The sequence below is a fragment of the Rhincodon typus genome, chromosome 13, assembly GCF_021869965.1.
Source record: "Rhincodon typus isolate 14 chromosome 13, sRhiTyp1.1, whole genome shotgun sequence".
NCBI lineage: Eukaryota > Metazoa > Chordata > Chondrichthyes > Orectolobiformes > Rhincodontidae > Rhincodon > Rhincodon typus.
The window spans coordinates 63,511,291-63,527,678 of NC_063344.1; the positions used below are offsets into that span (position 1 = coordinate 63,511,291).

Genomic DNA, 16,388 nt, shown 5'->3' on the forward strand with positions numbered 1-16,388 from the left:
ACACCATGTTATCTCTGACTCTAGCATCTGCAGTTCTTACTGTCTCTGATCTTAACATGTGTTGTCACCATCAATTTCAAGCAGTGACCAACCACAGCACTTATAACAGTCTATTCCTGGACCAACAATTAGAAGGAACACCTCTCTTGTTTTCAGGAGAGCTAGCAGAGTTTGCCACAATTAGGACAATAGACCAATTCATCAGCCTTTGAGCCAGAGTCCATTTTCTGAAAATGATGTAAACTGGACATCAAGAGAATAATATTGGCTCCTGTTTAAGACCCCACTCAACCCCCTGTTTTCTGACATCAATCTGTTATTGTTGAGGTTTTCAAGGCATTTTCTGAAGGAGCAAAGCCAGTAGTAGAATCCTTTGCCCCAGTACACCCTTCCCAGCTTCTACTCCATTTTAGCTTATAAGTGCTCTTATTGAAATGTCTATGATCCTCAAGGAGTTTGACAGGGTAGATGCTGAGAGAGGACATTCCCTGTCAAGTAGGAATCTAGACCTAGGGGACACATTTCCCAAATAAGAGATCTCTCAATTAAAGAGGGCTTGAAAAGAGATTTATTCTCTCAGAGGCCCATTAATCTTTGGAATTCTCTTCGCCAGTGGACAAACCTGAGTTGGACATAGTTTTGATCAACAAATGAGCTAAGGACTATGTGGGACAGACAGGGATGTGGAGTTAAGGTCACGATCAGATCAGCCAAGATCTTACCAAATGTTGGAACAAGCTGAGTGGCCTATTCCAGCTCCTAACTGTTACGTTTTTGTTTTAATCCATTTCCTACTCTTCCCTTTCACTTTGCAACTTAGTCAGCGCGGTGATCTTGAGCTCAAACCCAAGACAATCACAATTATGTGAACACTGATCTCAGAGGTTGAGGGGCCAGCTCTTTCCCGCCGATGTGGTTGATAAATCACAACATACGTTTCACCAGGAGTGAATGAGTGCCCACTGACATAGGCTGCAGACTCTCAGCAGCAGGCAGCCTCTTACCTCTCTGAAGCTTTGAGTGTTCCACTGCCAAAGAGGTTGCGGATAGAGCGGGAGGCTGGCAGCCTGGCATCTCGTGTGTAGAACACCATGCAGAAGTCTTTAGTAACAACTGCAGGCTGTGTACAGTTCTCCATCTGCCAAAGAGAGATGAGAGATTTACAAAAGGTTCACAATGTGATGAGGAGCAGTTTTTGAATCTTTCTTAGCTTCTGGTTGGAACTTTTCTTCCCAGTTAAGATTGGTGATCCTGAGAGTTGTATTTCAATGGAAAAACTGCTTTGTCTAAAAGGAAACTGCTTTTGTTTGGTTTCCTGGAATGCCATCAAATTCCTCATCAACACACAATCACACTGGAAAAATACTTAGCAACATCACTCACAACAAAATTATAGGTTGGGTTGTGGAGGGAAAATAAAAGCAGTCACATTAGTGCAGCACAGAGACTCATGAAACATATTACTGAAAGAGTGAAGAGGGAGCTTTATCCCATATCCAGCTCAGGACGTAACTGCCTTGAGGGTGGTTAATGGGACAATGCAGAGGAAGTTGAACTCTGTATCTTATCCTATGCTGCATCTGTCCTGTGAGTGTTCAATGGCACAGTGTAGATGAGGATTAACTCTGTGTCTCACACTATGCTGCACCTAACCTGGGAGTGTTGAATGGGACAGTGTAAAGGTAGCTAACTCTGAATCATACCCTATGTTGCATCTATCTTGGGAGTGTTTAATGGGACAGCATAGAGAAAGCTTAACTCTATCTCACCCTATGCTGCATCTATCCTCGGAGTGTTTAATGGGACAGCGTACAGGGAGCTTAACTCTGAATCAAACCTGCGCTGTACCTGTCCTTGGAGTATTTAATGGACTTTTTGGAAGATGCTTTACCAAGTAACTAAACCATGTTCTCCCTGCCCTTTGATGAAACACTGCAGAGTTAGCCTTGCACTTTATTACGCCATGTACTGTATCTACCCTGGGAGTGATTGATGGAGACAGATGAGAGGAAGCTTAACTTCCTATCCAACCCCGCATTGTACCTGCGTGGGAAGTGTTTGATGGACAGTGTAGAGGAAACTTTATATCCATCTCATTTTGTAGCTGCCCTGTGAGTGTTTGATACTGAAAGTGGGTGCCTGAAATAAAAACTTTAAGATTCGCCATGATTTATGTCCCTTGTGTTGTTGAGTACAAAATTCCCAGGAAGCAGGAAGTTGGGATACAGACTCTGCTTATTTGGGGCAAGATCTTACCTCCAAATACGCTGACAACGTCATGTAGATCTTCTCTCCATATGGGGTCACTCTGTTCAGCAGCAGGGAGTTATGCATGGAGCTATCCCAGCCTGCTTCAAATCGGTAAAAGGTTCTGCAAAAATGGCACTATCCAGTCAACCCACATCACTTCTCAAATACAGACCTGCTGTTTTATATTTGCTTTCTGCTACAAATAACAGGAGCCACTGGGAGACATAACAGTCTCAAATATAACCTGACAATCAGCAATAAATACTATAGTTCAGTTGCTTATTAACTCTGCAACTGAGTTGAAACTGGGCAGAGGTAATATTTTTGCCACTGTTGTTTAGTCCATTTGTCTGTGAACAATTTAATTTTTAAAAAAAGGATAGATTTCAACAAAATATGATACACTTTTAGGGTATGACCCCGAGTAGAATTGGTTAGTTCTGGTGAAGATACAGATCTGGATCCTGGAATTTTTTAAAGTATGTGTCAACATTGGGAAATAGAGCGGATTGTCTATTTTTCTTCTAGGGTATTGTTAGTTGCTTGATTTTGAATGTTAATTGTTTTTAGAATTTATCACAGCTGTCAAAATGTGTGCAGAGTTTTGAGAGCAGGCTGTTGGATGTGAATTGGCCTGAAGCCCCCTCAGTGAGATGGAAGCTTTGAATGAAAAAAAAAGTCTTATCTCAGCTAAGGAATTACAGAGCATCAATCATGTAGGGAAAAGCCTTAAGGACGAGCTGCAGAATTGTAACGATAGAATAGTGAAAATGTGATTGTAAATTTTATTGATATATTTTGAGACCAAATGAGCAGCTAGAACTGTATGTTATAAGTTATAATGCAGCTTGAAGGCTAAGATAACACAAAGTCACAGTGTTATTGACTCTACGGAGTATACACTTATCTTTCATGGAACGGTTCACCCTCTCTCGTGTAGTACATTACAAAAAATAATGGTGATTCCTAGCACCTCAATAAATCCCAAACACAAGTTAACTTAACCTGGCTTCATTCTCTGCCCATTGCTAACAATGACTAAGAGTGTTGACTACCTGGGACAGCAGGAAAGGTATCAGTATCCCAGTATCAGCAAGTACCAAGCTATACACGGTGGCTGGCTGTTTCACAGCAGGGGTCGTCAATTGGATGTCCAGGTACCTTTCAACAAGCAGGGCATTTCCCAATCTAGGCTGAGGTTGTGGTTGTGGTTGGGGTTCGGGGGTGTCTGCAATGGGAGGAAATGCAACATTGTGCTCACAGAACATCAGCCCATGCCTGTCTTTCTTTTCCATTGGCATCAGATGGAGGGTGGTATAAAATGTTGATAGGTTCATGGACAATCTCTGATGGTTCTGTAGACTAATGTTCTCAGACGTGGGAATGACAGTCAACTTTATCCAATTTACAGGCAAGAAACAATCCCGAATGCTCCTGTAGCACCTCAGTTTCTTTTCCTACTATTGGTTGTCTCACCATCTGCAGTGAGCCTATTATTTTTAAACCTGCCAGGTCATCCCCAAGATGAAATCAGTTCCCCTATAGGTATCTGTTTTACTACATCTAAATACAAATTCTCACTCTTCATCCAACTTTATGTATTACAACTGGTTTGTAGCCTATGGGAAGATATGGAGAGGGTGGAAAAGAGGTTTATCAGTTTGTTGCCTGGATTGGAGTGTATTAGCTACAAGGAGAGGTTGGACAAACTTGGATATTTTTTGGTAGGGTATTGGAGGCTGAGGGGCAACTTGAGTGAAGTATATAAAGTTATGTGAGGCATGGATAGGGTGGACAGTCGGTGTCTTTTTCCCAGAATGGAAATGTCAAATACTAGGGCCCATAGGTTTAAAGTGGGAGGATGGAAGTTCAAAGGAGATGTGCGGGGCAAATGTTTTTACACACAGCCGGATCAGGTGGCGGAAGCAGATCAGATAGCAATGTCTAAACGTCGACATGGACAGGCAGGGAATACAGGGATGCAGACCATGGGCAAGCAGATGGGTTTAGTTTAGAATGGCATCATGGTCAGCACAGACATGGTGGGCAGAAGGGCATGTTCCTGTGCTGTACTGTTCTATGTTCAATATTCACTGAGCTCAATTGTGTTCATTGGCGACCAGCTTAGCACAATGAGAGGGAGATACTCCCTATCCTACAAGAACATAGTTCTCTCCTTTTACTGAGATGTGTTGTGCCTAACCAACAACTGGCAACTGATCAAGGCCATGTCAGTTTCCCATATGTGGGCAAATCCATCCTGGATTGGCTAGTAAACTGATCTGGATTTTACATCAATTGGATAGGGTTTAAAAAGTTCTTCAATAAGACATTAGCCAAACTGAACCACCATCTCATCAGGAATTCGCCAACAACGGAAAAATCATAGCAATAGGACAGGGCAAATGCTGCTGACTGATGGCAAGAATAAGCCTTACTGGAACACAAACAGCATTTTGTAAAATTTGCTCAGTTAAGAGATAATATGAGACGTGTATGGGAAGGCATCATAATGGTTGAGGCAGAGGGAGCTTCAGAGCCAGGGAGGGGGAAGAGGAGGATCAGGGAGGGGAATCAGGAGACTTAAGGGAGGGAAACTTGCAAAAAGAGGTCAGTGATTGAGGGGAAAGGAGACCATCATGGAGAGGTCTGGAGTTGAGTCAGAGAGAGGTCAAGCACTGAGAGTGGGAGAGAGGGAGATCAGGAGTCAAGGGGGAAGGACAGCAGGATAGAGAAATCAGGAATTGAGGGTGATGGAAGTGGGTGGTTGCAGGAGATAACTGAGTCACTCTCTTTTTACCCCAAGGATGGGACATAAACTTACTGTTCAGGCTTTGAGTTGAGAGATGAGCAATCAGGTCATATAAATCAGAAGCCACTCTGAAAGTGAATGGCTGACATCTGTAAACTCATACTATAAAGAACAGTGTAACGGGTAATTGCCCCTAAAATTCTAGCTATATCAAGAGAAAGATCTCCCAGGGCCCGACCAGAGGCCAATTCTATCATTCCCAATAACTAACATACTCAACTCCTGTTTTTGTAGAGAAAGCAAGAAACAACTTCACGACAACTACAAGACAAAAACACTTTTTCATACAAGATCAACGTATCTTTCTTCAGAATTAATTTAAATGCTGGAGTTTTATAAAGTAATTTGTCACAAGACAAATTCTCAGTGAAAGACAAAGAACTCAAGCCACCAATGACAAACACACTACAATACATCAAGGCCACACGAGGCAAAGAACAAATCATGTTACAGCCACCACCCACCATATGAAAAAGATTACAGTGCAAAGAATGTGTGAAACGTGTGGAGCGTATTGCATATGAAGATACAAAAAATGGGAAACATAAAGAGCAAAGAGCACAAGATGTTTAGTGTGCAAGACAAAAATTACACAGTGTGGAACAAAGTCAGAGACAGCGACATTTTTCAGTTCTGTACTTATTACCATCTTTCAGATAGGTAACATAATAAACAGGACATTGATCGTCATTTTCAGAAGGGAATTTCATGGGTTTAGATTAAATTTGGACAATGGGCCGTTTACCTCATACAAGCCTCCACCATTGCTTGTTCCTCGATTGCTCCTAGAGCACAATTAGGCCAGCTGGGAGGTGAACTTTGTTGTGTGCTTAACCTGATACTGCTGGCTGTAAATGCAAGTTCAATTTCCTAAACTAAGGCCTAGGCTGAATTTGTATTCTATTAGGTGAGGGAGATTAAGAAGTGATTTAATTGAGGTGTGTTAGGGATAGGTAGAAAGTGGAGAAGGTCGTAGTTAGATCTGCTGTGATCTTACTGTATGGCAGAGCAAGATTGATTGACTAAATGGCTGAATCCTCCTTCTATTTCTTATGATCTCATATAAGGCGACAAAAGAAGTTGATGGGTAATGGGGCAGGTTGAACGAATTATTTTCTTTGGTAACAAATTCCAGAAAAGGGGAACATAATATTAAATTAATGCTAGGCTAGCCACAGGTGATGTTAGGGAGCATTCTCTCATACATGGGAAATCTGGTAACGTCTTCTCTGCCTGGCTGTTTTGGCGAGATTGACTGAAAATTTCAAAACTAAGATTGGTAGATTTTTGTTAGACAAGGATATTAATGGATAATATAACTGAGTTGCAGATCTGTCAATGACCCAATTGAGAGACGGTACAGATACAATGAGCTGAATGGATTACTCTTAACCTTACATTCCTAAGAACACCTTCTTTGACGGGTAGGGGGTCTAGAATGCTCACAGAATACAATAAGTAGCAAATATTAGTGGGGGCATGATAGAGGGGCACCCACACCAAGCTTTGAGCTTTTTGTGGAGTGGAGTCCCTAAGACTGCTGATGCTCAAAACACTCTCAGCACCGGCTTCTCTATCACCAAGTCGGATATCCTGCAACAAGGTAGGTCAAACTTAGCAGAAAGAAGTGCAATTCACAAGACAGATATGAGTATCATGTCAAGGAAATGTCTGTGATTTCTGCACATTTTAGTGATTGTTACTGGAAGCCAGGTGAAAGAGCAGGATGTGGTGGAAATAGACAACAGGAGAAACAGCTTCAAAAAGGGAAGGTAAAAAACATTTTTTTTGTCAACCCAATCAGACATGTTATAACATACTTCTCGTGCCAAACGGACTTGAATCTTGACCTTCTGGTCTAGAGTTCAGGACTCTACCATGAACTTTGTGTAGGACTTTTTAATCAATTGCCTGTCATTTTTTTCTTTTTGATGATGACATGACCTGCAGTGGATCTTCAGAGTTTACTCTAGAGATCAATATTCCTAACAAGCTACAATTCCTCAACTCCTGACAAGGGGAATGTCAGTCTGGCGGAGAACTGAGAATATTGATTACTTTCAGGCCTGACAGTTCAGTTGGATGGCCTGGGCTTCAAACAGAGATAGTAAGAACTGCAGATGCTGGAGTCAGAGATAACACAGTGTGGAGCTGGAGGAACACAGCAGGCCAGGCAGCATCAGAGGAGCAGGAAAGTTGATGTTTTGGGTCAGGGCCCTTCTTCAGAAGGGTCCAGACTCGAAACCTTTCTGAAGAAGACATTTCTGAAGAAGGGTCCAGACCCAAAACATCAGCTTTCCTGCTCCTGTAATGCTGCCTGGCCTGCTGTGTTCCTTCAGCTCCATACCTTGTTATCCCTGGGCTCTAAACAGCTGGCTACAGCAGGTTGTACATGGAACTGCTCAGAGGCCAGGGGTTTTAGTCTATGAGGGATTTTTAGCCACTGATCACAATCCTTGGTGCGGTTTGAAGTGAAGAGAATAACTGGGAAAACCTGTTGTCTTCTACTAGGGCAGAGCTTCTCACTATGTCTCCAGTATCTGCACACTGCTGTACCTTGTGAACACTCTCTTAACTGCTGCCCCAATCACCTCCACAACAACGAGGTGGGTTTAACATTCTACCTAGTTCAAACAAGCGTGTAATCTGGAATCTGAGATAGATGGAACTTTAATCCAATACGTTTCATATCGTGGCTAAGATTTAGTGCTCTGTGCACTATCTATGGTGCCTGATATCTTCAGTAGTGAGTAATCCTCTCCAAATCAGTGAGAAAGCTCACCTGATCAAGAACCAATCGGCCATCAACAGATGACCAGCAGGTTTCTTGGCCTACTGGGTGCCTCAATACTGCTCTGCCAGAAGCTGCTGGCCAATCAGAGGCATGCAGTCTCTGGGAGCTACAGACCATTAATGGATGCCAGACTCTCTCAGTCATGAAGCTATGTACCAGTGAGAAAATAACTGATGTTTTTTGGGAGGAGGGAGTCATAGATTGGGGATCACAAGGAGAGAGTGTTAGAGACCGGAATCTCATCAATGCCAATCCGTCCGATTGTTTGCCCTTCCCACTGCCTCTACAGGAAAATTTCTCTGAATTGTTTCACATTCTCAAAGCCTGCCTGAAGTCACAGAGTCATACAGCATGGAAGAGGCCTTCAGCCCATTGAGCCTGTGCTGACCTATCTATACTGATCTCACTTTCCAGCACTTGGCCCATAGCCTCGGATGTTATAACATTTGAAAGTTCTCATCCATGTAACCTTTTAAAGGGTGTGCAGTTTCCCACCTCCTCTACCCTCCCACGCATTCCTACTGGATTATATTTTGTATCTCAATTGATGTTTATCCATTAACCCACAACTTGAGCTCAGTAATGCATCTCAGTCAGCATCTTGTGTTACTGACCATCTCAAATAATATTAGTCCACTTCCATCATATGCTTGGTGTTAATTAGCCCTCCCAAATAAAACTGAGTCACTGACTGAATCTCAGCTGATGTTAATCCGGCTCCTTCACACTGTCACTCAATAATCCTTGAGACCCCAGCATCCTGAATGACTAACTGCATCTGTACTGAAGTTAATAAGGCTTCCTCACACTGTCACCCACTAACTCTTCCCCACTGGTGTGTTGCTAACTTTAGCTGTACTGATGTTAATCCAGGATTCCCACATTGTCGCTTGGTCACCCGCAGCACCCTGTGTCACTGATTGTATTTGTACTGATGTAAATCCCAGGTTCCTTCACACTGTCTCTTAGTCACCCGCAGCACCCTGTGTTACTGATTGTATCTGTACTGATGTAAATCCCAGGTTCCCTCACACTGTCTCTTAGTCACCCGCAGCACCCTGTGTTACTGATTGTATCTGTACTGATGTCAATTTGGTACACTCACTGTCAGGTTTATGAAATCACTGTGAGTACGCAGTCACTGCTCATGATGTTATTGAAATGCTGAATAATAGAGCAGGACAGAGTCAGTGGATGCAGTGATACCTCTTAGGAGCTATTGCTTTGGAACTGGCAATCTAATATTGAGTTTCCCGTTTTTGAGTGATCTGATCAAAAGAATGAGAAATAACTAAGACTTGGTGGCAGTTATTACAGGCACTAAGAGGTAAAATGGAGAGGCTGAGGTTGATTGATGGTTGAAGGCTAAGGTCTTTGAATGCTTTCTTTAGTGTAGAATCACCACATTAATGCTGCAGTGCGTTCGTCACTCCGACTAAACTTTCCCTTCTGGTCTGCAGACTATGCCTGTCTGCACCCATTTCCAAGTATTCCAGCAAGGGTCAGTTCAGGCAGAGGCAGTTTGTGCCTTCATCTCACCACTACTGGATTCAGAGCGGGGGAGTGACCAGGCCAATAAAGAATTTCAAGCATTGATGTGTGAGGGCAGAGGACATTTCTGTAATGTCACCTTTAGTTGATCAGTAGTATTACAGGAGCAATAGACCTAAGCCTGTGACGATTTTGTGGAATAATGTCATCGCCTTTAACATTATGTGTTAAAGCAAATATTTAAATTATATTGTTTTGTAAGAAATAGTTCAGGAATATTCCTTCCTGTTCTGTTATGACTGGTTTCTGGTGCCTTTCAACTTCATTGAAATGGAAGAGAAATAGTTTGGGACCAAGTGCAGACTTTACGGATAATTCCCTCAGCTTTAGAAAATGCTCATTAAGATTGTTGCCAAATGGATATACACTCTTGAAGTAACCGCAGCGATAGTAGAGTCCTAAACTAACAGTCAATGGTAAATAAAACTCCAGCATCTCAGCCTCATTATTACTGCACAGTAGACTATTTGATGTGTTGGTCATGTACAGGCAATAGTTTAAGGCCAGAAGTGGACAACCATTCACTGACATCCTCATATTGTTCATATGATCACCAACACATGTGAGATAGAAACTTAGAATTAAACGCCATTTGATTTTTCTCCCCCAGTGCAATCCTGTAAGAGTTTGACTCCGCCACTATGTGGAGAAAGGGATGGCCACTGCTGGGATTCCTCTGTGGCCAGAGGCCCTGGTGTTCCTAGGACTTCTCTGGGTTGTGTGGCCTAAGGTGAAAGAAAGAGAGACAACACCACAACAGGAAGTCCTGTTTCTCAAAGTACAATTCTGAAAGGCCACAATTATGTAACTGATCCTTCTTCCCATGCCCTCCAAACTATCCCTGAATGCAGATGACAAGCAAGTTCCCAATGCCCTAAGACAAAGGTGATTATTCCAGCCAGTCATGAGGTGGGTCAGGGAGAACCAGCTTGACTCTTACTCTGTTTTACCCCTTCCTCCCAGTAACACGACAAAATTTTCTGCCTGTCCTAGGGCACTTCCTCCCCTAACATTGCTGGCTGCAGATGACAAACTCCCTTTGTAGGGCAATCACACAGACCAGTTACTAGCACCCTGTGCTGTGCTCTTTAGGAAACCAAAGCCTAGCCAATAAATGCTCTCTGCAGTTTTGAACTTTGGATTCACACTTCCTGGTAATAAAAGGGGAAATAATACATGGGAGTTTTAATTATAGCAATTGCACGCCTCAGCACCTTTCTGGGATATACAGTCGATGGGGATTTGGATGATCTGACCTAGTTTGGTCTGGTCACAACATGAGCAACTGTCTCTGAAAGTGGTTGAGCCTAAAGGTTGGCATCCAACCCACTTGGAAACATATCTTATGTGACTCCCTGCTCAATACATAATCTCAACTCTGAGGCTGTTAGCAAAGGGAGAAAAGGAGATGTCTAAAGGGAAGATAGATGGACAGAACGCTTTCAAAGATGACAGGGCTAATGAGAGAAGATGTATGGGAAACAGTACAAACAGCAATTGGATACATGGCCGGATTATCTGTTTTGGGGGTTAGTTGAGAGATGAATATTTGCTGAACCAAGAGAAGACCTGCAGTGCTTCTTTGAAACAGTGCCATGGGATCTTTAAGTTAAAATGAGAGGACCAATATCTCATTTGAAAGGGCATCTCTAACAATGCAGCATTCCATTAGCCCTGTACTAAACTGTTAGCCTAGATTACATGCTTAAATCTTTAGTGTGAACTTTGAACCCATAGTCTTTGGGTATGAGGGCTATCATTGAGCCAAGACTGACACTTTGGCCAAAAGGTCAGAAATAGAATATCAGCGAACGTCTTATCAACAGAATCACTACTTGATTCATGTACCCACCAATGACTATTATTCACTAATATAAAATGATTGACAACTTAACCCTGTAGGAGGTAGCACTGCCCACATAGGGATTAAGTGGAGACTTTATTTTCACTTCCTGTTCACGATGAACTTCAAGTTGTATCGAAGAATATTTTGTGTTGACAAACTGAAGGGGTTTTCTCTTGGTGATGTTTCAGGATATTTATGAAGGACGAGTTCATTTCCAATTTTTGCATCAATATTTGATGTCCAGTACTCCGCCCATCTGACATATCATGAATTGAGTATGGGGTAAACCTCGCTCTGTACTGTCCCTCAAAAAAAATACTCCTAGGTCAGGTACTACAGAGGCTGGATTAAAAAAATCAAACACCTCCCACAGCGTTACCTCTCCCCTCACGTGACTCTCTTCCAGCATCACTTTACCTTTGACCCTCAGACAGCCTCCTGATTTCCTGTTGTGATGTTATGAATAGAGCACTTAAACAGTACTCCTAGCCTCTTCTGTTTTCTTCAATCAGAAAAACAGGTCATTCTGGTTGCTGTCTAAACCATCCCTTAATTTTTTTTTCCCTGAAACACAACAACTGACAAGGGTGATGTTAGTAATATTATCAACAGATTTATGTTTGAGGGTGGATGAATTAGATGGCCTGCAAGATGTTTGAACTCAAGGCCAACATTTGAATGCACTGAAAGACCCCACTGCGATCTGCTCCATCCTTGGATATTGCCTGCAGCATACAGCTCTGGATTGTCAAGTCCATTATGAGTGGACCAATTTTGGATCGTCTGTGCTGGTCAAGCTCTGAACAGGCTTGCTTGTTCAGGTTTGGTCAAGGCGCATCCACGGATATAAAGATACAGTATTACTCTTAAAGGCCTGTGCACAGATTTGTCATAATTAGTCCAGGCCCTGACCCCACTTGGATAATAAATGTTCACCTCATTAAACTTTGCACTGCAACCAAACTCAGACATGAAGGAGAGAGGCTCCACATTTTAAGATGGCTTTTCTGTTCCTTTTAATCTTCATACTATCTCACTCCTTACTTTAGATAGTCCCAGCATATAGACCTCTCCATGAACATAACTGAAGATGCTTCATATTAGTGGTAAAGATGTATGTCTATGGAATGTAGACAGTTCCTGTCCTTCAAAGTTGTCCCTACTTATAAAGTCTGAGCTTCAAATTCTGTCCAAACTCTGCAGATTTGTTTTAATCACACATCTCTTTGCTTCCCCGTACTTGTTCCTCACATTATGTTCCATGATTATAAAGTTCTTGAATTCACTTCAAAGCAATCAACAGATTTTTGACCGAAAAAGCTGACCTTGAACAGAAAGCAGTGAATAGGATGACTAATTCAATCATTATGCAATGTAGACTGGATCATTAAAGGGAAGAGAGGGAAATTAGGGGAAAAGGGGATGTGTCAGACACAAGGAGAAAGAAAAAGAGCAAGAAAGCAAGAATGATAGAAAGGAACAGATAGAGTAAGGAGGGCAAAGAGTTAGAAATGGAGAAGGCAGCAAAAAACGAGAAGGCAGAATGGAGTGGGATTTGGTGGATCAGGGAAGCAAAAAGAAGGGAGAAAGGTAATAATAGAGGGAGAATGGGTGATGGAAGGAGGAAGTGATTAAGGAGAAAAAGAGAAATCCTAAGAAAGTCTCACATTTCTGTAATGCCTCATTCTGTTCTGTCTCTTGGAGGCATTCTAAAGCAGACACAAATCTTTTAGAATTCCACTAAACCATTTAACCATGCCCTGCTGGAGCCCACTGCAGTTCCACTCAATGTTTATTCTATTGATCCCCTCCCAAAGAGTGAAGCTGAAAATAAATGACCCCTGTAGTGACTGCTGTCACGTAGGCATCACAAACTAAAGGAAATTGGGATTTCTTTCCTTGAAGGACACTGGTGAGCAAAATTGGTTTTTGTGTCAGTCACTATTACAGATCCTAACATTTAATTCAGATTAATTTACTCATTGAATATTAGATAACTCCAGCTGCTAATAGTGGGATTTGATCTGAGGGCTATGGATCACAACTACAGGTCTCTGGATTAATAATAGTTACATAACTACTTTGTTACTTTACCCCGAAAATTGCACTGGAAGAGAAATGAAGATCAGAGATACATGGCAATCATGTGATTGTACAGTTTCCCAATTCCCATTCCCTTCCAGTGAGATTTATTGAAAGGATTCTGGGCTCTGCTCTCTTTTAATGCAACATCCAGCCTAGTCAAGATACAACTGAATATTTGAACAGATCATAGTTGGCGATAAGAGTGCAATAATCTCAGTGTGTTTGATCTTTCCACCTCAAAGTCTGACCCTGTCATGTGGCTATTTCCAGAGCATTAATTTGCTTTGTCTCAGAGTTTGGATTCCACACTCTGACTGGTTGCCAGAGTGAGCAACTTTCTAACCATCATCATTGTAGCACCTTTAATGCTTACCCCAACTCACTGCCTCCGAATCTTGTTCAGTGTTTTTCCCAATGACTCCCAAGTCAACTTCACTAGACTTATTCTATCCATCTTTGGCTTCCTGCACCAATCCAGCCAGGTTCAATAAACAGAGCCTTGCCTTTCTCCTGGAGACTCTGCAGTACTTTGTGTGGAACTCTCAGCATGAGGTCTCATCTACCTATTTGTTCCTGTCATTCCACACCCTACTCTCTTCCATTTTGCAGGGTTTGCACTCCTGTTTCTCATCTATCTGCAATGACAATTTGAAATACAGCCATCATGTGGAGCCTCATTCCTTACCTTCTTGGAAACAGTAAGTCGCACAGTTGAGCTCTTTTGCAGTCTCCTTGTTATGAAATACACAACACAGGAGGCTAGTTGGTCCAGTGCCATCCATTCAACTGCTACTAGTCAACTTGCGAGCTGCTCCCCCCCATCATCTTTTCAATTTGGTCAATTTTGCAAAGGGATTCCCCACCAGCCAACCATCCTGATAATATCCAGGTCTTGGTTTTAAATTATCTTTCTACTTTCCAAGTGGGAACAGACTGGCGAATTTTTGAATTCATGAGGGCAGGCAGGACAATGTCAGTAAGTCACATTCATTGAGAATTTGTGGTGGCACTTCACCTCCATTTTCCTTGTGCTTTGGCAGAAAAGATGCAAAATCACTGTCCACCTCCCCTCTCATCCCCACTCACCGTTATTGCTGCTGTTTTCCCCTGCTGGGTTAAGATTTTGAAAGGGGTGGAAATGGCTGCGATGACAGGCCAATAAGCAGGAGTACTGTCTCTTTGAACAAATGCAATCTCACAATTCCGCAATAAAGACATTGTAAAAAGAGCACAAATATCATTGGAGGTCACAGCAGGTTAACAGGCACAGGACACCAACAGGGGAGTAAATAAAACCGAAACAAGTGATACCAGTGAGTGTAACAAAAAGAAAAGGACTGGACATAAACTGGAAAGAGAAAGAGAGTGAGAGAAAGAGTGAAAGAAAAGTTCACTGTGTACCTATTGTCATTTCCATGTGTTATGCTTTTAGTGAAGACAACCCAGAGACAAACACAAAAGGGGAAAAAAAAGAAAAAAAATGTCAGAAGTTTAGTCCTTAGGATGCTAGATGCCATGTCAGTAATGCCGACTTGAGCAACAGTGGGTGGGAGGGTGGTGCTGGTGGTGGAGGAAAGGAGGGATGGGGTGGGGGCAAAATATAACCCTCCATCACATCTGAGTACAGACTGCCAATAAGCATTACGTGCAGTTTCCTCTGAGGCCAATAGAAATTCTGCAAAGACCTGGATGGTGAATTGGTTGGGGCATAGGACACACTGTCAGTGTCGGGTGAATCATCGGATGAAACTGAAGAGGAAGCTGGCCGTAAATATGTTGCAATCTCTTCCAATTGCTGCTGATGGGAACAGTCATCCTCTGGGAATGATTTAATCCACCATTCCGCGTTACACACTGAGTCAGTCACCATTACAATGCATGGTTCAACAGTGAATAATCCTTGCCCTGGTGAGGAAATGGCTACTTGATGCTGTTACACAGTTAAGTACCTGTAACTGGCAACTCCACACAGCTACACCATGATAATGTTTATCCTATTGAACAAACAAGAACCCTGTGCAATGGCACCGTGAGTAATCCTTAGCCCAGTTGGTCAATGGGAACACTGTATATTGGCATGGTAAGCAACCTCACCTTGCTGTTTCTTCCAGGTATCTGGAATTGAAGTTAGAAGGAAAGATTTATAAAGCTGACTTTGTTTTCTTGACGAAAGAATGAACTTTCAAGTTACCTAAACCGAGGTGAAGCTTTCCAAATTGCAAAGTGGTCCAGGACATTGTTCCCTACAGCCTTCAAACACCAGGACAAGAAAGTTAAAAGTAGAAAATAGGGAGTAGGAAGGGATGCTAGTGTTTTTATGCAAAAAGTAGGAGAATTGAGGAACATTTGAAAAGTCATTGAAACACACATTGGTAATTAGTGTTCAATTAGCATCTACAGATGTAACTTCAAAAAGAAAGGTTGGCAGAAATGGCAATGTGTGATCGTGGAAAAATGAACTAGCCCGTTTGATCAAATTGTTATTTTTGGCATTTAAGACTCATAACTTGATTGGAAATTTCAGGTGTAGTCTTTGCACAGCTGAATAAACAGATAAGCAGAGACTTCATGTAACCATAATGAGTAAATCCTGCCCTGATGATGAATCAAATCAGAAATAATGAGGAACTCTTATCCTGCTGAATTAACAAGAATTTTGCACAGATACAATGAGGAACCCTAACCTTGATGAATTGACAGGATTTTTACAGATACAGCAAAGAACCCTTATCCTGATGTATTAACAAGAATTTTGCAGATACAGTGAGGAACCTTTAACCTGCTGAATTAACATAAATTTCTCACAGATACGATAAGACACCTTTACCTTACTGAATTGACAGGAATTTTGCACAGACACAATGTGGAACCCCCTATCCTGTTGAAATTACAGAAATTCCACTCAGTTTTAGTAGGAAATCATTAATGAAAGTGTGAGGAACTCTAACCCTGATGAATAATCAGAAACTTCCCACAATAACTCAGTTAAAATATCTAACCGCCCGAATACAGAAGAACTCAACTCAATCACAGTGTGAGTAAATCCTGCT

The 16,388-nt window shown here is 42.1% G+C and overlaps 1 protein-coding gene across 1 annotated transcript in view; it reads right to left on the reverse strand.

Annotated features, from left to right (window-relative positions):
• Nucleotides 1-16,388, reverse strand: part of kif1aa (kinesin family member 1Aa) — a 269,784-nt gene that overhangs the window by 18,247 nt on the left and 235,149 nt on the right. Inside the window, exons 39-40 of the mRNA XM_048604503.1 lie at nucleotides 2,257-2,371; nucleotides 1,005-1,138 (exon numbers count right to left, since the gene is read on the reverse strand). Of these exons, the coding sequence (XP_048460460.1) occupies nucleotides 1,005-1,138; nucleotides 2,257-2,371 (249 nt within the window). The remainder of the gene's footprint in view (nucleotides 1-1,004; nucleotides 1,139-2,256; nucleotides 2,372-16,388) is intronic.